At 42.3% G+C, this 23,570-nt stretch overlaps 1 protein-coding gene across 3 annotated transcripts; it reads left to right on the forward strand.

Moving 5' to 3' along the window:
* The first annotated feature begins 506 nt into the window (after positions 1 to 506).
* LOC139471857 (uncharacterized) lies at positions 507 to 22,325 on the forward strand. 3 transcript variants are annotated; one of them, XM_071254356.1, is made up of 10 exons: positions 507 to 588; positions 2,932 to 3,052; positions 13,783 to 13,870; positions 14,484 to 14,631; positions 15,598 to 15,754; positions 17,755 to 17,925; positions 18,278 to 18,400; positions 19,227 to 19,340; positions 19,878 to 19,981; positions 20,687 to 22,325. In XM_071254356.1, the coding sequence occupies exons 1-10, from the start codon at positions 538 to 540 to the stop codon at positions 20,885 to 20,887; spliced, it is 1,278 nt and encodes a 425-aa protein (XP_071110457.1). In that variant the 5' UTR covers positions 507 to 537; the 3' UTR covers positions 20,888 to 22,325. The 3 variants fall into 3 exon arrangements, with proteins under 3 accessions (XP_071110457.1, XP_071110458.1, XP_071110459.1); XM_071254357.1 differs by lacking the exons at positions 507 to 588; positions 2,932 to 3,052 and adding an exon at positions 8,420 to 8,515; XM_071254358.1 differs by lacking the exons at positions 507 to 588; positions 2,932 to 3,052 and adding an exon at positions 8,708 to 8,730.
* Positions 22,326 to 23,570: the final 1,245 nt, after the last annotated feature.

The raw sequence follows: 23,570 nt of genomic DNA on the forward strand, positions 1-23,570 counted from the left end.
GTCACCGAGTAAACAGTTTCACCGCGTAAAGCGCTTTGATTCAGCCATGCTGACAGCTAGGTACATCCCTTTAACCAAAGCATTCGGATAAAAATCGGTTCCTAACCTTAGGTAAATTGCTGATGTCACCTACGTATCGTTGAGTTGACTCAACGATACTTATGCGAGATCAGCAGGTTACCTAAGGTGTGTTACGACTGATTTCTCAGCGGGAACCATGAGCAGGCTACATGGAAATCGGAAGCTAGTATTTTAATGTAAGGGGAGGTAATACTTTATATCGGGATCACTCATAACCATAAGAAATAAACACATAACCGATTATAACCTGCAAGGTATGATAAACCAGCATGGCCAGATTTTAAATAAATGAAATGAACTAGCACAAGGAGAACCACGGTTTGTACACACGAGTGTTGTATTTTATGATTATACAAGACAGATATAAATTACAATGTCCCTCTGACCTAGAAACTGAGAGACTAGCCAGGTTTGTGCTACATTACAAGTGTTTGAGTAGAGGCGGGGACACTGACGATGTACAGCAGCAGCCGCCACATGGACATCACCGACACACAATCTGATCAGGTACAGCGTGATCTATGTTATTGACTGCGTGCGTGCGTGCTTACTTGCGTGGGTGTAGATACAATACGTTACAATCCTTTGCCGTTGTTTGACAAGGGCATGGGTTATACTGACGTCATGTATTCGCAACATATTTAATATTATTCAGTTATTCGTTACCGTAACTATGCCAGGTCCATGAGTTGCAAGTCGAGTTGCTTTTGTAATTTAAGCACTACTGATCTTTACATATTCTGCATGACAGTATAATGAGATAAGGCAAAAGAACAGTTTCTCTTACACAGGCGTTTCTATTTTCAGGAAAAATACATACCTATATTTATCACAAATGACAGTATGTCAAATTCAGACAGACATAATCTTTTCGTGTTCTAATAACCTTTCGGTGAACTTTATGTGTCGGGTCTTTTGGTGTTATCTTTTTTAATTATTAGTGTTCAGCTGTCTTCATTTTCCCACTCGCATGACACACACCACAAACTGACCTTGAACTATTCCGAATTTCCCGAGCTATCCTGGGATTGAAAATGTCTCACATGAGACGTCCAAGCTCTGCGCGCGTCACCACTGAACTGCAGACATGGAGTTGACAGACCCAGGTGACATTGCCGTAAGTGACAACAATGTTTGATAAGAGCATCACAGATAACAACCGTGGTAGGCCGTAATCGTAGCTCGTGTGTGTGTTTGTGTTCGCGTTTGTAAGAAGGCGGTTGTCCAACAAGGGTTGTATTTCTCTGTCCATACTTTCAGTTTCAAAGTGATCCATGGCTGACAAGTTGCGAGTAAGAGGACACAGTCGCGCTTTGTGACATTTATATGTGGTATGTTGTATGTGTGTGCACTGCACAATTGTGGGCCGCATTGTCCGGACTGATTTTGAATTTATTGCTAACATATGTTTGGTTCGTGTTTCCATGCTAAGTGTTTACTTATTCATTTAGGACACGCCATCCCGGCTGATATTTTCTACCGTCGGATAAGCTGCGGTTTCCACCGCTATCCGGTTCTTTATTTAACCAGGTTTCTAATTTGTCACAACTAGGGCTACGGATCGGCCAGTTAGAGAAGTGTGTAAATGTGTGCGGCGATTTACAGCTCATTTCTGCATTTCCGATTGGCTAAAAATCATAAAGGATTTTGAAATCCTGTATAACAATCTCTTTCTTAATCATTCACTTCAAAACACGTATACGAGATCGCAATAAGGCGAAGTTTGAAAAAGAATGATTAGATCGCAAACAAAACGTGAAGCTGTTTCGTCTCGGGTTTTTTCAAAACCAGTACCAACTTTTTGTTTTTGACATAAAACCTTTATTTAAAGTTATGCCTTGGATTAACTGAAGCCTGGGCGCAATAAAGTTCGATTCAGTCTCTTTGAGTATTCTCTAACATACTGGAAACACGCGTTATTATGTTTGAACTGTTGTTAAAAGCGACAGCGACGTGGCCCCAGCTCACATCGCGCTCACTGAGAGTGGGGAGTCTCTGCTCTACATTCTGAAGCCCATGTTCGGTGTCTAGACATTGTAATAAATGTCATGTGTGGAAGGATACATTGCATCTTATGGGTTACTGTTGGCCCAGTTGTCTCAGGTGCCACAAGTCGTTGTGCAGAGTTGCGTCCCTTGGGTACGCCAGAAACCTATTATTGTGGGTTCGAATACCGGTTCACCCTGATTATGTTTCTAGGTTTGTCAGCACCATATCCGTGCTCGTGTGTTTCACCAAAGTGGTAAACGTGCGAGACATGCATCACTTGGGGCTTACCTCCCACATTAAGCTGACATGCCGTTACAGAACTGGTATTCTGTTAAAAGCGGCGTTAAACCCAACTCACTCACTCACTCTGTGTCGTTAGGATAATCATGAACTGTTACACTGACATATACTACTCAAAGAATGGCACGACAGACTAACTACAGTAATATGAAAGACTAAGGCTTTCTTTAAATACTTTTGAGTAGTATACATAGGCACTCAAAGTATTGTTTGAACGACTTGAATCACCTTTTCTTGGCCGGGTTCGAACGGGTCTTCAGCATCCCATGCTTGTCGAAAGAGGCGACTACCGGGATCGGGTGGTCAGGCTCGTTGACTTGGTTGATACATGGCGTATACCATTTGCGTAGATCGATGCTCATGATGTCAATCACTACAGTGTCTGATCCAGACTCGATTATTTACAGACCGCCGTCATATGGCTGGAATATTGCTGTGTGCGGCGTTAAACGACGAGCCGACAAAGAAACAACACCTTTCCAAGGCCTGCCAATTTATATGAACCTGGGTCCCCTTTTAGCTTCTAACTTATTCATAAACGCCTATTTGTTGTGTTCACAGGAAACGGAACTAGTTGAAGAGTGCTTCCTTCTGGGAAGGATTGAGGGAAGGGAACTTGACAGTCTAGGCGTTGCCTTCCGTGTTACTGAGGTAGCGCCCTCTAACAGCGGTATTTACGACGGTAAGCGATATCACCTTACAAGGGATAGAAATCGGCTATCAGCGACAGAAGCACATGCGTGTAAATTAATTAGAAAACTCATGAACGTATATAGTATCAGACTTCATGAAAGCGCGATGTGAGTCGACCACTGTGATAAACTCAATCAGAAACGATACGGTTTTGAGAGGCCACTCTCGAGGGTTCTCATGATATCAATCACTGGATTGTCTGGTCCAGACTCGATTATGTACAGACCGCCGTCATATAGCTGGAATATTGCTGAGTGCGGCGTTAAACAACACGCCGCCACCAACAACAACAACCGCAGGGTTCCGTTTCGCAGATGATGCGCAGGGATCATAAACGACGATCGGGTCCTTGCAGCTTGGGGACGCAACTCTGCATAGCGAAATGCAGTGCCTCAGACTATCGGTCATGATGAGCACCCTGGCATTAAATGTGTGTGTGTTTCTTGTGTTGATTAACGCCACTCTCAGCAATATTCCAGGTATATGACGGTGGTCTGGGCCAGACAATCTGGTGATTGACATCATGAGTATCGATCTTCACATTCAACTAAATGGCGGAGTATGACCACTCAATCCCCAATGTAGTCAGTTCTTACGACAAACATGAGCAACTAAACTGATTATATGATATTTCTGAAACACCTGTTGACGAGAAACCCTGTTAATATTACTGGTACAAAACGTGAGTGAGATCTAATTCCAGATCAGTGATTGGCTGCTCCAGGATGATGACCTGAGGTCAGATTATGACGGAGTACTTTCCTGGTTGATATGTTTCTTGTGCTCCATCTGAATTCACCTTTATCTGTGTCGAAACTTTATGGTTTTAGAGTTTTTAATATTCATTTTGATCTTATCTAGTTTGCATTAATATCATCGCCATTATAATCCACAGATATAGCGTGTTTTTGTTGAGGGTCGCACTGGATTTGAGTAGCAGTAAGCCGGATGACGTCACTCATTACCATGTAGTATACGCTTCTCCGATCATGAGAATAGACAAAATATGATCCTAAAATGGTACTTTAATACCAATTATCTTACAGCGAGTTGTTTCAAACCTTCGCTCGTTAGATACGGTTTGAAAAAACTCATAGCGAGTGAGGGGACCAGCTGAAACAGTTATCATTTGTGTGAACATCTGTCCTTTGTCACCGCTATAACACTTCATCCGAGATGACACATTTATAGGTTCAGTCTATGTTATCACATTCACGCTTTATAGTAGTGTCCATGTTTAGCAGCCATTCTTACCTCCCCATCCCCCCCCCCCCCCACACACACACACACACACCCCCCCAACGCCCACTGTGGTCATCGCTGATATGTGTTATGTGTGTTTGGATCGAGGTGACAGAACGAGGTCATGACAGTTCATCCACTGTGGGGGCACGGGTGGCCCAGTCGTCTAAGGCGCCGCGATTCGCTGTGCAGAGTTGCGTCATTTGGGCACGCCAGAAACCTATGATTGTGGGTTCGAATCCCGGTTCGCCCCATTTATGTTTCTAGGTTTGTCGGCACCATACCCGTGCTCGTGGGTTTCACCGAAGTGGTAAACGTCTGAGACCTGCATCACTTCGGGCTTTCCTCACACATTAAGCTGACACGCAGTGATATAACTGGAATACTGTTAAAAGCGACGTTAAACCAAACTCATTCACTCACTCACTCGCTCATCCACTGTGTTAATCTGACTGACAATGAAACCGCATTTCCTAAGCAGGCGTCTTCTATTCATGTCATCAGATTAATTAATCATTCATGTGAAATGTTGTTAAACTTCCGACTTAATTTCAGGACACGGTTCAGCAAGTTTGGCTAAGAATTCCAACGAACCATACATACTCTTAATAACTGGTATTGATACCACATTAAACGTAAATATATAGTCTATATGGAGACTACTTAATACTGACATTGGTAGTTTTACACCTGTATTGTGTGAAATACTAACATTGGAAGCGCGAGTTATGCCCCTGTTTTCTGTAAAATACTAACAAAGGTAACGTGTTACAAGAACTATGTATATCACTTTATTCAGGTGAGTTAGATACATATCAAATGTAAAATACTAACATAGGTAGCGTAAATTATTGACCTGTATTATGTTGTAAGATACTAGCATTGGTTGCGTGAGTTACACATCTGTATTCTGTAAAATACTAACATTAATAATAGCGCGAGTCATATCCTTGTATATTGTAAAATACAAACATTGGCAGCGTGAGTAATATCCGTGTCAACTGTAAAATACTAATATTGGTTGCGTGAATTATACACAAGGTCCTGTATTCTGTAAAATACTAACATTAACAGCGTGAGTTATGTACATGTATATTGTAAAATACTAACATTCGTAGCGTGTAGCAAGAACTATGTCACTTAATACAGATGAGTTATATAAACTGTATTCCGTAAAATACTAAGGGTGTTGTAAGCGATACACATGTATGAGTTATACGAAAATATACTGAGAAATACTATTATTGTAAGACTAATTATTGTAAAAAATAGTTATCTCATTTTAAAATATATATCTACAAAATATAATCCAAATGGCGCTCAGAATAATGCTTAGTCAATCTTAACTTGCCAAATCATTCTTGTCTTGAGTTGGACTCCTTTTTTTAATTTATTCTCTTGGGTCTGGGAGTCAGACGATAACATAAGTAGCGTGTTTCAAGAGATATATGTGTCGCTTTATATTGGTGAGTCATACACCTGTCAGCTGTAATATATTAACATTGATGGCGTGGTGCAAGAACAATTGTCTGCATATTGTATTCAGTGGCATTGTTATAATGTGTCGACTACTGTAGCTGCATAATTGCTTTCTGTCAACTATAAAACTCAGAATGCCACACAAATGTTGCATTGTTTGAGACATTGCATTTGTTCAACAATTGTATTTTAACGAGTGAGTGGGTGAGTGAGTAGGCTTCTCCGTCGCGTTTACCAATATCACGGTAGGTAACACCCAAAATTTTGGTAATGTTAATCTGGGTGATTTCATTGAAAAAGGATTTGTCCGAATTATCGGGGTTTACCCATGTGGCAGGTTCGTCCTCGTCATGAACGTTTAGTCTTTCGGCACCATGCATGTGCGTCATGGGTTTCGTTACTCCGTTTGTTCCCGATTCCAAATTAAATAAGGAAAATATAAAATGATTTTTCCTCGGCTTCAACGAAAAACCCACCCATACAAGGGTTGCGTTGTGAACAAATCTGGGTAGTGTTGTGAACACTTGCGGTGGTGTTGTGAACATATTTGGGTTTGGTTGGGAACGTTCTTGGGTAGTTTCGTGAACGTACTGGGGTAGTGTTGTATACCCACTGGGGTAGTATTGTGAACCCACTGGGGTAGTATTGTGAACCCACTGGGGTAGTATTGTGAACCCACTGGGGTAGTATTGTGAACCCACTGTGGCTGTGTTGTGAACCCACTGGGGTAGTGTTGTGAACCCACTGGGGTAGTATTGTGAACCCACTGTGGCTGTGTTGTGAACCCACTGGGGTAGTGTTGTGAACCTACTGGGGTAGTGTTGTGAACATACTAGGGGAGTGTTGTGAACATACTAGGGTGGTGTTGTGAACATACTAGGGTAGTGTTGTGAACATACTAGGGTGGTGTTGTGAACATACTAGGGTAGTGTTGTGAACATACTAGGGTAGTGTTGTGAACATACTAGGGTAGTGTTGTGAACATACTAGGGTGGTGTTGTGAACATACTAGGGGAGTGTTGTGAACATACTAGGGTAGTGTTGTGAACATACTAGGGTGGTGTTGTGAACATACTAGGGTAGTGTTGTGAACATACTAGGGGAGTGTTGTGAACATACTAGGGTGGTGTTGTGAACATACTAGGGTAGTGTTGTGAACATACTAGGGGAGTGTTGTGAACATACTAGGGTAGTGTTGTGAACATACTAGGGGAGTGTTGTGAACATACATGGGTAGTGTTGTGAACATACTAGGGGAGTGTTGTGAACATACTAGGGGAGTGTTGTGAACACACTAGGGTAGTGTTGTGAACATACTTGGGGAGCGTTGTGAACATACCAGGGTAGTGTTGTGAACATACCAGGAGAGTGTTGTGAACATACTAGGGTATTGTTGTGAACATACTTAGGTAGTGTTTTGAACATACTTGGGTAGTGTTGTGAACATACTAGGGTGGTGTTGTGAACATACTAGGGTGGTGTTGTGAACATACTAGGGTAGTGTTGTGAACATACTAGGGGAGTATTGTGAACATACATGGGTAGTGTTGTGAACATACTAGGGGAGTGTTGTGAACATACTAGGGGAGTGTTGTGAACATACTAGGGTAGTGTTGTGAACATACTTGGGGAGCGTTGTGAACATACTAGGGTTGTTGTTGTGAACATACTAGGGTAGTGTTGTGAACATACTAGGGTAGTGTTGTGAACATACTAGGGTAGTGTTGTGAACATAGTTGGGTAGTGTTTTGAACATACTTGGGTAGTGTTGTGAACATACTAGGGTAGTGTTGTGAACATACTAGGATGGTGTTGTGAACATACTAGGGGAGTGTTGTGAACATACTAGGGGAGTGTTGTGAACATACATGGGTAGTGTTGTGAACATACTAGGGTAGTGTTGTGAACATACTAGGGTGGTGTTGTGAACATACTAGGGTAGTGTTGTGAACATACTAGGGTGGTGGTGTGAACATACCAGGGTAGTGTTGTGAACATACTAGGGTAGTGTTGTGAACACTCAGGTGTTGTTGTGAACATACAAGGGTAGTGTTGTGAACATACTTGGGTGGTGTTGTAAACATACTAGGGTACTGCCGTGAACATACATTGTTGTTTAACGCCGCGCTATATTTCAGCAATATTCCAGCTACTTGATCGCGGTTAGTCGCCTCCAACAACAAACATTGGTTTTCGAAGACCATTTCTAAATCGGATCTTGGACCGATCAGTTGGCTGAAGTTTCCCATGGCAATAAATTGACATCAAATGTTATAGTTAATTAGTGATTTATAAGAATATTTAATAGGGATAAATGTCCAAACAGCCACGTGATACCTGTTTTCTATGAGTCAAAATTGTGAACGCACACAGGGCGTCAGGGATACTCACAGTTGGGGACGCTACAGGTCTGCTAATGTCCCCAAACCTGGATAAGAAATTGTACAACATGTACGTCAATAACCTGTACATGCCAACGGGAACTGTTTCGTAATCAAGGCGGTTGTTTAAAATATCCATCAAAGGGCCCACCTGTCAAACTTATCTGCCCAGGTTCGGGATAATGAATGCAGATGAGTGTGTATACACATCTGCTGTCAGCTGTTGCAGAACAGAATATAGGCGGAGTCTGAGGGACTAGCATGATCCCGTACACTGACTTGCATGGAACCATTACTGCTCTCGAGTCAGCATTGGGCCGATACGGAGGAAAGAGCATCTCAAGGGTCAGGTGAGGTAGAGCAAGATGGATTCTTGCTTCAAACTATGTTTGTTGGATGGACAACAGTTGTGCGACCTTGTACTGCGTCGAGCAGTTTCATGAATCAATCGTTTCTGTTGTACACAATGCGTAGCTCGAGCTCGCTTGGGCGACCTGGTCACATGCAACAGGTGCTTGGGCCTCTTCAGCTGTGTACTCCCTGGGGCCAGGTTCACAAGGCGGTGGTCAGCGTATGTTAGCGTTTGTTGGGGTTTTGTCTTTCCGAAAGTCGCAGTGGTGCGGTCGAGCTGTCGTCACGTTAAATCTGTCAATTGTATTGATTATTGTATGTCATGTGCACATGTGAGTGAGTAATAAGAGTCGGCTTCATATTTGAGGCAAGCCCCAAGTTTTGCATTTTTTAGAGTTTTAAAGTTACAGCAATGATAGTTTGCCCATGTGATGTTATATTTATACATTTAAGGAAAGAACAAGAGATTTGTTTATGCAAGAATGGTCAGATTTTATATCTTTTTCACCAAGGCTAGATTTATATTGCACTTACAAATCCTTACCACAGCCTGAAAAATATCTATCATTGATTAAGACTGTAAATTTAAGAAGATCTTTACCATGACTTAGCCGACAGTCTATGCGATTTCTGTAAAGAAGACTTACATGATGGACCTGTGGAGATCCGGGGTAGAATAGGCCTTCAGCAACCCATGCTTGCCGTGAAAGGCGACTAAGCTTGTCGTTTGAGGCGACTTACGGGATCGGATGATCAGGCTCGCTGACTTGGTTGATGCATGTCATCAATCCCAATTACTTGGATCGATGCTCATGATATCAATCACTGGATTGTCTGGTTCAGACTCGATTATTTACAAACCGCCGTCCTATAGCTTGAATATTGCTGAGTGTGGCGTTAAACAACCAACCAACCAACCAACCAACCTTAATGATGAATACCAAGCAGAATTTATATTTATATTGAAAACATTCTGAAATTCCAGGGGCGGTCGGGTAGCCTAGTGGTTAAAGCGTTCGCTCGTCACGCCGAAGACCCGGGTTCGATTCCCGATTCCCGGGTACAATGTGTGAAGCCCATTTCTGGTGTCCCCCGCCGTGATATTGCTGGAATATTGCTAAAAGCGGCGTAAAACCAAACTCACTCACTCACTCACTGAAATTCCAAAGCCAGTATAAACTGAAGCGCTCTGTCACAATACGTGAAATATTATCCAATCATTTGTTCTATTGGCCTCATAGCCAGACTATACCAAATAAATTAAGTTAAGTTCTGTAAATGTTTTGAATATTACAGAAGAAGCAATGATAGTGTGGTGTTTGATGGTATTGCACTAGAAGCAATGTTATTGTGTGTGTTTTGCAGAATTACAGTTGATGCAATATTATTTTTGAATCTTTGCGTAGATTTGGGAGATTTGCGGTATTATAGCAGAATCAATGGCATTGTGAATCTTTTGCGGTATTACTTTTGATGCAATAATATTGCGGGTGTTTTTGTAAAAATACAGTTCAACCAATGTTAGTGTAAATCTTTGCGGTTTTCGTTATATATGCAGTGATATTGTTGAACATTTTCGGTATTACAGTCGATGCAATGATATTGTGTGTGTTTAGAATATTATTCGATATGTTTAATATTACAATTGAAGCAATAGCATGGTGAGCATTCTGTGGTCTTGCAGTAAAGTAATGATATTGTGGGTGTTTTGTTACATTACAGTTGAAGCAATGTTAGTGTGAATCTGTGGTATCAGTATATGCGGTAGTATTGTGGGACATGTGTCGTATTATAGTAGGAACACATTTTATAACATTTAATGCAATGATATTGCGAAACTTTGCGGTATTACATCAGGGGCAATGACATTTTATTATTGTGTGTGGTTTGTAATATCGCAATGCTAGTGTGAAGATTTTGAAGCATTCATGTTGATACAATGATATCGTGGGAATATTGCAGTATTACAGTAGAAGCACTGATATTGTTGTGAATTTGCGATATTATCGTTGAAGCAATATCATGGGTGTTTTCTAATGTCATAGTAGAAGCAATAGCATTGTGAATGTTTTCTTTATTACAGTAGATACAAATTAATGATATTGTGAGCGTTTGGTTATGAGTTTAAGCAACGATGTTGTAAATCGTTGTGGTATTACCGAAGGTGCAATGCTATTGTGGGTGTTTTGGAGTATTGCAGTCCCCTCTAGGCTAAACACTAGTGTTCTGTATTGCAGTCACCTCTAGACTAAACAATAGTTTTCTGTATTGCAGTCCCCTCTAGACTAACCACTAGTGTTCTGTACTGCAGTCCCCTCTAGACTAAACACTAATGTTCTGTATTGCAGTCACCTCCAGACTAAACACTAGTTTTCTGTACTGCAGTCACCTCTAGACTAAACACAAGTGTCCTGTATTGCAGTCACCTCTAGACTAAACACTAGTTTTCTGTATTGCAGTCACCTCTAGACTAAACACTAGTTTTCTGTATTGCAGTCACCTCTAGACTAAACAATAGTTTTCTGTATTGCAGTCCCCTCTAGACTAAACACTAGTGTTCTGTATTGCAGTCCCCTCTAGACTAAACACTAGTGTTCTGTATTGCAGTCACCTCTAGACTAAACACTAGTTTTCTGTACTGCAGTAACCTCTAGACTAAACACTAGTTTTCTGTATTGCAGTCCCCTCTAGACTAAACACTAGTGTTCTGTATTGCAGTCCCCTCTAGACTAAACACTAGTGTTCTGTATTGCAGTCACCTCTAGACTAAACACTAGTTTTCTGTACTGCAGTAACCTCTAGACTAAACACTAGTTTTCTGTATTGCAGTCACCTCTAGACTAAACACTAGTTTTCTGTATTGCAGTCCCCTCTAGACTAAACACTAGTTTTCTGTACTGCAGTCACCTCTAGACTAAACACTAGTGTTCTGTACTGCAGTCACCTCTAGACTAAACACTAGTTTTCTGTACTGCAGTCCCCTCTAGACTAAACACTAGTTTTCTGTACTGCAGTCACCTCTAGACTAAACACTAGTGTTCTGTATTACAGTCCCCTCTAGACTAAACACTAGTGTTCTGTATTACAGTCACCTCTAGACTAAACACTAGTGTTCTGTATTGCTGTCCCTTCTAGACTAAACACGAGTGTTCTGTATTGCAGTCACCTCTAGACTAAACACTAGTGTTCTGTATGACAGTCCCCTCTAGACTAAACACTAGTGTCCTGTATTGCAGTCACCTCTAGACTAAACACTAGTTTTCTGTATTGCAGTCACCTCTAGACTAAACACTAGTTTTCTGTATTGCAGTCACCTCTAGACTAAACACTAGTGTTCTGTATTACAGTCCCCTCTAGACTAAACACTAGTTTTCTGTATTGCAGTCACCTCTAGACTAAACACTAGTATTGCAGTCCCCTCTAGGCTAAACACTAGTGTTCTGTATTGCAGTCACCTCTAGACTAACCACTAGTGTTCTGTACTGCAGTCCCCTCTAGACTAAACACTAATGTTCTGTATTGCAGTCACCTCCAGACTAAACACTAGTTTTCTGTACTGCAGTCACCTCTAGACTAAACACAAGTGTTCTGTATTGCAGTCACCTCTAGACTAAACACTAGTTTTCTGTATTGCAGTCACCTCTAGACTAAACAATAGTTTTCTGTATTGCAGTCCCCTCTAGACTAAACACTAGTGTTCTGTATTGCAGTCCCCTCTAGACTAAACACTAGTGTTCTGTATTGCAGTCACCTCTAGACTAAACACTAGTTTTCTGTACTGCAGTAACCTCTAGACTAAACACTAGTTTTCTGTATTGCAGTCACCTCTAGACTAAACACTAGTTTTCTGTATTGCAGTCCCCTCTAGACTAAACACTAGTTTTCTGTACTGCAGTCACCTCTAGACTAAACACTAGTGTTCTGTATTGCAGTCACCTCTAGACTAAACAATAGTTTTCTGTATTGCAGTCCCCTCTAGACTAAACACTAGTGTTCTGTATTGCAGTCCCCTCTAGACTAAACACTAGTGTTCTGTATTGCAGTCACCTCTAGACTAAACACTAGTTTTCTGTACTGCAGTAACCTCTAGACTAAACACTAGTTTTCTGTATTGCAGTCACCTCTAGACTAAACACTAGTTTTCTGTATTGCAGTCCCCTCTAGACTAAACACTAGTTTTCTGTACTGCAGTCACCTCTAGACTAAACACTAGTGTTCTGTACTGCAGTCACCTCTAGACTAAACACTAGTTTTCTGTACTGCAGTCCCCTCTAGACTAAACACTAGTTTTCTGTACTGCAGTCACCTCTAGACTAAACACTAGTGTTCTGTATTACAGTCCCCTCTAGACTAAACACTAGTGTTCTGTATTACAGTCACCTCTAGACTAAACACTAGTGTTCTGTATTGCTGTCCCTTCTAGACTAAACACGAGTGTTCTGTATTGCAGTCACCTCTAGACTAAACACTAGTGTTCTGTATGACAGTCCCCTCTAGACTAAACACTAGTGTCCTGTATTGCAGTCACCTCTAGACTAAACACTAGTTTTCTGTATTGCAGTCACCTCTAGACTAAACACTAGTTTTCTGTATTGCAGTCACCTCTAGACTAAACACTAGTGTTCTGTATTACAGTCACCTCTAGACTAAACACTAGTTTTCTGTATTGCAGTCACCTCTAGACTAAACACTAGTTTTCTGTATTGCAGTCCCCTCTAGACTAAACACTAGTTTTCTGTATTACAGTCACCTCTAGACTAAACACTAGTGTTCTGTATTACAGTCCCCTCTAGACTAAACACTAGTGTTCTGTATTGCAGTCACCTCTAGACTAAACACTAGTTTTCTGTATTACAGTCCCCTCTAGACTAAACACTAGTTTTCTGTACTGCAGTCCCCTCTAGACTAAACACTAGTTTTCTGTACTGCAGTCACCTCTAGACTAAACACTAGTGTTCTGTATTACAGTCCCCTCTAGACTAAACACTAGTGTTCTGTATTACAGTCCCCTCTAGACTAAACACTAGTGTTCTGTATTGCAGTCACCTCTAGACTAAACACTAGTTTTCTGTATTACAGTCCCCTCTAGACTAAACACTAGTGTTTTTGTATTGCAGTCACCTCTAGACTAAACACTAGTGTTCTGTATTGCAGTCACCTCTAGACTAAACACTAGTTTTCTGTATTGCAGTCACCTCTAGACTTGATACCAGTTTTCTGTATTGCCATCACCTCTAGACTTAAAACTAGTTTTCTTTATTTTCAGACGATGAAGGGAGATGGAAAATACCGCTATCGCATTTCACCTCCAAAAAACACGGTGTGGACGACAAACACCAGAACAAGCGGATCAGGTAAATTTCACATACAACGCATCTTAAAATATTGGACTATTGATTAAAACTAGTTCGTTTCCTGAAGAAATATAGTTTTATACCCACTGTAAAAGAAAACTGAATACTTACGTACTGATGGAACGAAATACAGGAACAGAATCATGTGTTCCATATGTGTCTTGTTGACAATTTTGAATGAGTCAGGTTCTATCATATTGCTCAGTGACGCATTGTTTGTATATGGACTATTTTAATGCCACGTGTTCCTTTAATTCTCTGGATAAACATATTACAATACAGTGTGCATTTGTATTGAGTAGAATTCATGTCAAGCTGGGGCGGTTGGGTCGCCTTATGGTTAAAGCTTTCGCTAGTCGCGCCGAAGACCCGGTTCGATTTCCGACATGTGTACAATGTGTGAAGCTCATTTCTGGTGTCCCCCGTCGTTATATTGCTGGAATATTGCTAAAAGCGGCGTAAAACCATACTCACTCACTCAGTATCAGAAATATTTCTGTCAAGTTTCTGATCCAGCCCGTCGCTGTGATACAGTGAGGCGTCATGAGTACAGTTGGTGCACACGCGGGTCTACCCAATTTCACTCACGTAACCTCAATCCCCATGTGTCCAGGTCCTACTACAAGGCGCAGGACCGACTGATCGAGTCGTTCGAGGAGCTGCAGTTGGAGATTAATGATGCCATGCTTGACTCCAACGATGTCAATGTGCTCCAGAAGAAGGCGTTGTTTTACGCCCGACTGACGTTTGGTGTCAACTGTGTAAGTGCACCCATGCTGGAAACCAATAGGTTCCACCAAGCATATTCTGCCAGCTAAGAATTACATGATGTTTGTCGTTAAATGGGGTATTGATGATGCTATCAACCAATGGTTTCTCAGCGGTGGTGTAGATGTAACATTGTTGACTTTCATGTAGAACAACATTTATTCGCGTGATCTATAAGAAATAGGGGCGGTCGGGTAGCCTTGTGGTGAGAGTGTTCGCGCGTCACCCAGAAGACCCGGGTTTGATTCCCGACATGGGTACAATGTGTGAAGCCCATTTCTGGTGTCCCCCACCGTGATATCGCAGGAATATTGCTAAAAGCGGCGTAAAACCATACTCACTCACTCAGTATCAGAAATGTTTCTGTCTGCGGCATGATAACTGTGTTATTGCTGACTCCGGTCTGACGCATTTGTAACATTGCTGACTATGTGTAGTATTGATGGGGATGGCGTAATAGAACTGTAATGCTGTTGGCATCGGCCCTGTGATTAGTTTATAATTTTGCTGACTGTTACTTCAGGTGGCCATGAGGGCGGTGGGGTAGCCTCGTCACGCAGAAGACCCGGGTTCGATTCCCCACATGGGTATCTTATGTGAAGCCCATTTCTGGTGTCCCCCGCCGTGATATTGCCGGAATATTGCTAAAAACGGCGTAAAATCCAACTATTTCACTCAGGGAGCCATGGCAGAGATATAACTGTTTTATTGTCATCACAATGTAACACACGCTTCACATCACCATGTTGCTGATTGCATGGAAACAGCCATCTTCCCGGGGCAAGAGAGTTAACTGACACGCAAGGGTGGAAACTGGACTTTTATAGCCAGTTAACTCACTTGCCTCTGGAAGATGGAAACAACATCCAACTCGCCACGTTGCTGACAGCATTGTATTAACGTTTATCTCACCTTGTTTCTGATTACATTGTGATGGTGTTAAAATCGCCATGTTGCAGCTACTTCTCATAGCGAAGGCAGTGGCCAGCACCCTCTCTGGCTCCATTGCCATAATCTCCAGTCTGGTGGACAGCATCGTCGACCTCGCGTCAGGCATCATTCTGTGGTGGGCAACCAAGGCTGTGAAGAAGAGAGACCCCTACATATACCCTCAAGGTGAGACACCCTCAGATGTACCCAAATGTGAGACAACCAATAAAGACACCCAATATCAAGCTGAGATATATATACCCTCAAAAATGAGACTTGGCTACATATACACACCCCTACATATATACTCAAGGTGAGAGATACCTACATGTACCTCAATGTAAAGCACTGCTACGTATACCCCAATGGGAGACACACTTACATACACCCCAATGTAAGACACCCTTACATTCACCCCAATGTAAGACACCGTTACATATACCCCAATGTAAGACACCCTTAAATACACCCCAGTGTAAGAAACCCTTACATACACCCCTATGTAAGACACCCTTACATGCACCCAGATATAAGACACCCTTACATGCACCCAGATATGACACCCTTACATGCACCCAGATATAAGACACCCTTACATGCACCCCTATGCAAGACACCCTTAAATACACCCCTATGCAAGACACCCTTACATACACCCCAATGTTAGACACCCTTACATACACCCCTATGCAAGACACCCTTACATACACCCCAATGTAAGACACCCTTACATACAGCCCTATGTAAGACACCCTTAAATACACCCCAATGTAAGACACCCTTACATGCACCCAGATATAAGACACCCTTACATGCACCCAGATATAAGACACCCTTACATGCACCCCTATGCAAGACACCCTTAAATACACCCCTATGCAAGACACCCTTACATACACCCCAATGTAAGACACCCTTACATACACCCCTATGCAAGACACCCTTACATACACCCCAATGTAAGACACCCTTACATACACCCCTATGCAAGACACCCTTACATACACCCTAATGTAAGACACCCTTACATACACCCCAATGTAAGACACCCTTACATACACCCCTATGTAAGACACCCTTAAATACACCCCAATGTAAGACACCCTTACATGCACCCCTATGTAAGACACCCTTACATACACCCCAATGTAAGACACCCTTACATGCACCTTCCTAATTGATCTAAACTATTTCCTTACTAAAATTACTTATTACACCCCTCCCCTACCCACACAAGGCAACCCCGCTCACCCCACCACACAACCCCAACCTGCCCCTCACCCCGCTCACCTCTCCACACAACCCCAACCTGCCCCTCACCCCGCTCGCCCCCTCCACACAACCCCAACCTGCCCCTCACCCCCTCCACACAACCCCAACCTGCCCCTCACCCCTTACACACAACCCCAACCTGCCCCTCACCCCGCTAACCCCCTCCACACAACCTCAACCTGGCCCTCACCCCCTCCACACAACCCCAACCTGCCCCTCACCTCCTCCACACAACCCAAACCTGCCCCTCAGCCCGTTCACCACCTCCACACAACCCCAACCTGCCCCTAATCACGCTCACCCCCTACACAACCCCAAACTGCCCCTCACCCCCTCCACACAATCTCAACCTGCCCCTCACCGCCTACACACAACCCCAACCTGCCCCTCACCCCCTACACACAACACCAACCTGCCCCTCATCCCGCTCACCCCCTACACGCAACCCCAACCTGCCCCTCACCCCCTCCACACAACCTCAACCTGCCCCTTACCCCTTACACACAACCCCAACCTGCCACTCACCCCGCTAACCACCTCCACACAACCCCAACCTGCCCCTCACCGCCTACACACAACCCCAACCTGCCCCTCACCCCCTCCACACAACCCCAACCTGCCCCTCACCCCCTACACACAACCTGCCCCTCACCCCGTTCACCACCTCCACACAACCCCAGGTTTTTTTCGGAATACAGACTTTTCAGCGGAATTACATTTAGAAATGTCATAGACTGAATATATTTGACTGACTTCATGTATAATCTAATCGGAATGTTACTGTAAGCATAAAATTCAATTCGAATTGCGTATTTCCTATTATTCTTGTGAAAAGAATGAAAAGGGGAGTAAAGGCAGCAAATATAAAAAAAACACTCAACATGCAGACAGCTTTTTCATTTTTGAACTTGCAGGTCGGACAAAGCTGGAGCCTGTCGCCATCACCATCCTCTCCGTGCTAATGGCGGCCGCCTCCCTCCAACTGATTCGAGAGTCCATAACGAAGATCATCTCAATCTCCTCTGGGACGGCCGGACTTCCAGTAGTCGATATCCCCGTCTTTGCCATCGCTGGAGGAACCATTGGTAGGTCGTTGGGGACAATGGTTAAACAGGAAGTACACCATATGTTTCCTCTCCAAGCACCGATCTTACGGTTTATCTGTCTGTAGTCTGTTGTTGGTACCAATCTTACCGATTTGGGCTGTAGGTACCAAGTTTACCAATCTGTGTTGAAAGTGCTGAATTTACCGTTCTCTGTTGTCCAAATTGATCGATCTGTGTTGAGGTACCAATTTTACCAGTCTGTATTGTTGATACCAAGTTTACAAATGTGTATTGCTGATAACACGTTTAACTGTCGGTGTTGTTGGTATGAGGTTTACATGTCTGTCTTGGTCTGTGTTTTTTGTTTCAAGTTTAACTGTCTGTATTGTAGGTGCTAAGTTGGTGCTGTGGTTGCTATGCCGACGTATCCCGTCACCTTCGGTACAGACCCTGGCACTTGATCATAGGAACGACGTGTGCTCCAACGCCGTGGCCATCGCATGCGGCTATGTGGGTACGTGCTGCTGATTCTTCTGGCACAGTTGGGTGACACACGTCATCAGAACCATAAATCTTACGATCAAATGACAAGACGCCCAGAAGTCATATCCAATCAAATTACACTGGTGTGCGAAAACAAATTTTTAAACTCCTATCTCACACTATCATTTCTCTTTCTTCTTTCGAACATTGGCGAAAACGAGTCGGAAACAAAGGTTTCTGATAAGAGATGGTGATGGAGACCTTACTATCCAAACGGATCCGGGGTAGAAAAGGTGGAATTGGTCTTCAGCAACCTATGCTTTCTGTAGGCGACTGTGCTTGTCGTTAAAAGGCGACAAACTGGATCGGTTGGACAGGCTCCTTGGTTGATACATGTCATCGGTCCCAATTGCGTCGATCGATGCCCATGATGTCAGTCACTGGATTGTATGGTATTTACAGACCGCCGTCACACAGCTGAAATATTGCAGAAAGCGGCGTTAAACAACAAACAAACAAACAAACAAAAACAAAACTTGTGCCCCGCAAATCCAACGAGCTGAGAATTCTGAAACACAAGGGCAATCATGTTATAAGCATGTCCCAAGTACCTCACGCTAAAAGGCAACTTAAATGGACAGGGTGGTCAGGCATGGATCGGCGGTGCTTCAATGTTGTTTGCCTATCAAGGTTCGATTAGCTCATTTAGCTGGAATTTTGTTGACTGGCAGTAAACGACATTCACTCACAATTTCTAGAGACATGCGTAAGTGGTAATGTGGTCTGTGATAGGTGTCCCATGCAACGTATCTTGGTTTTAGAATAAATGGAAACATCTCCCCCAATCTGAATTGCAGGGTCGATCGAGATGAAAAAGTTGACTGGCATATCGGGCCTGAGCTACGTAGATCCCGCCGGCGCCATCCTCATCAGCTTGTACATCGTCTACAACTGGTGGCAGACTGGGGCAGGTAACGTGTACTTGGGAGAGTGAGTGAGTTGGTTGAATGTCTCTTTTAACGGTATTCCAGTTCTATAAGGGCATGCCAGCTTACTGTGGGGAGAAAAGGAACGAGCACTGGTATGCTGACAAACCAAGAAATTTGGGCAAATCAGTATTCAAAGCCACCGTCTTAAATATCTAGCGTGCCTAAATGACGCAACTGTGCACATTGAATTGCGGCAACAAAGATGACCAGTGCCTCCGTGTTTGGAGGACCGTGAGTCCCTAAATGAGTTCTTAATGTCGTTTTGAGCAGTATTCCAGTTTTAGCGAACACTTTAGTGAGTAAGTGAGTACTGTTTTACACCGCTTTTAGCAATATTCCACCAATATCACGTCGGGGGACACCAGAAATCGGCTTCACACATTGTACCCATGAGGGGAATCTCACCCGGGCCTTCGGCGTGACGAGCGAAAGCTTTAACCACTAGGCTACCCCACCAGCCCAGCGAACATTTTAACTTGACATAGAGGTAGATGCAACCTTTGGCACTGTGTGTTTCAGAGCAAATCCGACTTCTGACGGGCTACACGGCTCGGCCGGAGTTTCTCAGCAAGTTGACATGGATATGCGTAAACCACCATAAAAAGATACTGCACATCGATACGGTGAGTGGACCAGCTACCAACACAAACAATTATTTTTTTTAAATTGTTTTTTATTCATGAAAACAATAACAACAATATTATCAAATGGAATATGCCTTGTTCATTGCAATACAACAAAAGCATCACGATTATTGATTATTGAAAACGCATTGCTGACAAGCCAGTGTTTTATATCTCCATTCTATTATGATAAATATCCTCGTTCCAAAGGCCACTTTTTATTAATTGAGCCAGTGAGTGTATTTTGACATGGCTGTGTTTTATAATATACTGCTCAACATTTGATCGGGATACTGATATACAGTAACCTAGGTTATAACGAACTCAGAGGGACCACTAATTTTAGTTCGTCATAACCGTACTTCATTATAAGGATATATACAGCAAATGCCCTGGACCAAAAAAAGTGTAATATCCGTCAGTTCGTTATAAGCGTGTTCGTTATGAAAGTAGTTTACTGTAGTGTTTATTTCCTACTGGGACGTTAAGACGACTCGTTGAACTGTTTATTCAACTTGAAATAAAGCTGCCCGTTCATTCCCATGGCAAATTGTAAGACTGTTCGAATGAAACATATCCAAGCAATCAGTCACATTCAGGTCCCACCTGGATACCCAAATCCCTATCAAATGTTGAGCAGTATAGAATGGAAATGTAGGGCACAGATTAACCAGGATGTTGACAATAAACATGGCTGTTTTCCAGGTGAGGGCGTTCCATTTTGGCAACAACTTCTTGGTCGAGGTTGACATCGTGCTTCCGGAAGCGATGTCCATGAAGGAGGCTCACGACATCGGCGAGCCGTTGCAGCTGAAGTTGGAGGCGTTGCCGGAAGTGGAGAGAGCGTTCGTCCACTTAGACTACGAATATACACACAATCCGAAATCTGAACACAAGATCGTATGAGTAAAAGAATAATGTGTTGAGTGAGACAATGTAATCTATTACGCACAACTCTATTTAGAGAAATAATGATGCTTTGTGATTGTGAAACATTTATATCTGATACGCCTCCAATACGATACGAACTCCAAACAGTGAATTCTGGCGCCTAAGACAACAGGGCCACTATTGCAACCCCCCTCCCTCAAGACGAAATGGGGGTATGAGAAGGCAGAGATGAATGTCTCCACTACAGATAACCCGGGTTTTACTCCGAAAATAGAGAATGAGATGAATTAATGAAAAAAAAATCTCTGAACAAATAAAAAACGAGACAAAGCGTTCACATTTCAAGACTGGAGTCTACACCCCACGTGCTCAGTGAATCCTCGTTTATCTGGACTTACCGTGGTCAGTGAAATCGCAATAGAAATATGGACGTTACCGTTCTAAGTGAAATCTCAATAAGCAAGAACATCACCTTTCCCAGTGTCATTGTCAAGGCACAAGAACTATACGTTCCCAGTGAAATTGTCGCAAGGATGTTACTATTCCCAGTAAAAAACGATATAAAAATGTTAAAACGTGTGTATACGAGACAAGGGTCTAATGTCTGATATGTTTGAATGCAAATTTGGCGTGTGCCAAGGATGTATATTGAGTTTTATTTTCCTTTTGCATAAATGAATTAGTATCGGAAATCCATAAAGGGTATTCAATTACATCCAGATGTTGTTCAACTCATCCTTATATTATTTGCAGATGATATTATCATGTTCTCAAGCACCACCAGGGACTTTCAAATTTAAGATCAAGAAAACTACTGTGATAAATTTGAACTCACTAAAGATATTTTCATAAAAAAAACAGTTGTAAACTTACCCAAAAATGAAAAATGGCCCTTTGATGGTTTAATAGAAGAATATACAAATCCTTGGTTACAGGAATTACAAGTCATTTTTATAGGTATACCATATCGAAAGAGGTCACTTTAATGCATGTAAAATGGTGTAAAAACCGACACATCGTGCGCAATGGTTTATGGGAAATGTGGCGGAGTTCCTCAAGATTGTCACAGCTAAAAGTACTGACTCAACCTGCTTAAAATGAATTCACCGAGATTCACCTGAGAAATTTTACAGTATGATGATCTTATGTGATACGAATGGAAAGAATAACTGAGTAACTGATGTGAAAATATATGTTATTCAATAGTGGTTTCGGAAATGTTTGGTTTGTTCAAACTGAAAGTGTATTTATCAATTCTTTTCTACAGAGGCTATACATATTTATACACAATCATGGTCAGTTTTGTTGACATTATCGGACACATTTTTATATTATTGAATGTTGAACAGTATCTGGTGTATGTAAATCTAAAGAATTCAGTGTTCATCCCATGATTGAGTGAGTGAGTGAGTATGGTTTTACGCCGCTTTTAGCAATATTCCAGCAATATCACGGCGGGCTTCACACATTGTACCCATGTCGGGAATCGAACCCGGGTCTTCGGCGTGACGAGCGAACGCTTTCACCACTAGGCTACCCGACCGCCCCCATCCCATGATTGATGCATCAATAGTGTGTGATATACAAAAACTCCAAGGTCAGAACCATTATGTAAAATGTGTACTAGCCAAGACAGAGGATGAAGATCATGTTTTACTTGTATGTCGACTGTACTACACTGTGTGAGAAAAATACCTTCATGTACACTACTTTTATGATTCAAATATTGTGAAATTCAGGCATGTCAAGATACATTAATAATACAAAACATGGCCATGTAGATATACCACGCACTGTTATATAAAATCAAATTCGCAAATACCGTATTCGACGTAATTTGAAATAGGGGGCTCTTATTTGAAATTTATTTTGGTGAAATATAAATTTTGTGATTTATGCTGACAGCCTAGGGGTGCTAATTGGGATTGTTCACTATCCAACATCTCAGAAAATGTCGCCGTGGGCGCTTATTTCGTCGAATACGGTAACGTAAATTGTGTGCAACAACTGTCTGTACTGAAGGCCTTGAATAAAGATTGACTACCTCATACCAAATTACAGTTTGTAAGACACATTTTGATGTAAACGGATATTTTGGGCTTCTTGAGTAAAGCAATCCCCGAGCGGTCATTGGTCTGGATTAAGGCAATGGTGTCTATTGTTATGTGGCAGTGAATATTGTATCTGTATTGATGATGAATGGGGACATTATAATGTTGTGTCTGAAGGGTATTTTTGAGCTTTGTCGTGACTTAGACAAGGGGTTATCTCCCTTGAATTGAATTTGGAACCTCGTCTATCTACTTGAACAAGATGCCTCCTGGAACACTTTTCAACCTACTGTTTCAAAGCAGAAAATCAATCCTAATCATAGGAGCAAAATGCTGAGAGGAAGATTTGTTTGGATGAGCAGAAAGTACATCAGTTGGTTATTGAAGCTCCTCATGGGTTGGTCAGTCATGGATTAAGGGAGTACAAGGTGATGATGATGATTTTTTCAAATGATAATACTTCTGTTTCAAATGATGTGTGCTGACCACCATACTCATTTCTTCTCTGTACTTGCTAGACTTTCTACCGAGGCGTCAACATATCTTTAAAGCGTAGTCATTTCAGTGGTCGGTCTGACGTGACAGGTAATGGGATGTCCTGAGATCTTTGTTTAAATGGAGATCTCCAGTAGTTTCTGCTGATCAGT

This window comes from Haliotis cracherodii, unplaced genomic scaffold (assembly GCF_022045235.1).
Source record: "Haliotis cracherodii isolate W230 unplaced genomic scaffold, xgHalCrac1.p SCAF_23, whole genome shotgun sequence".
Lineage (NCBI taxonomy): Eukaryota > Metazoa > Mollusca > Gastropoda > Lepetellida > Haliotidae > Haliotis > Haliotis cracherodii.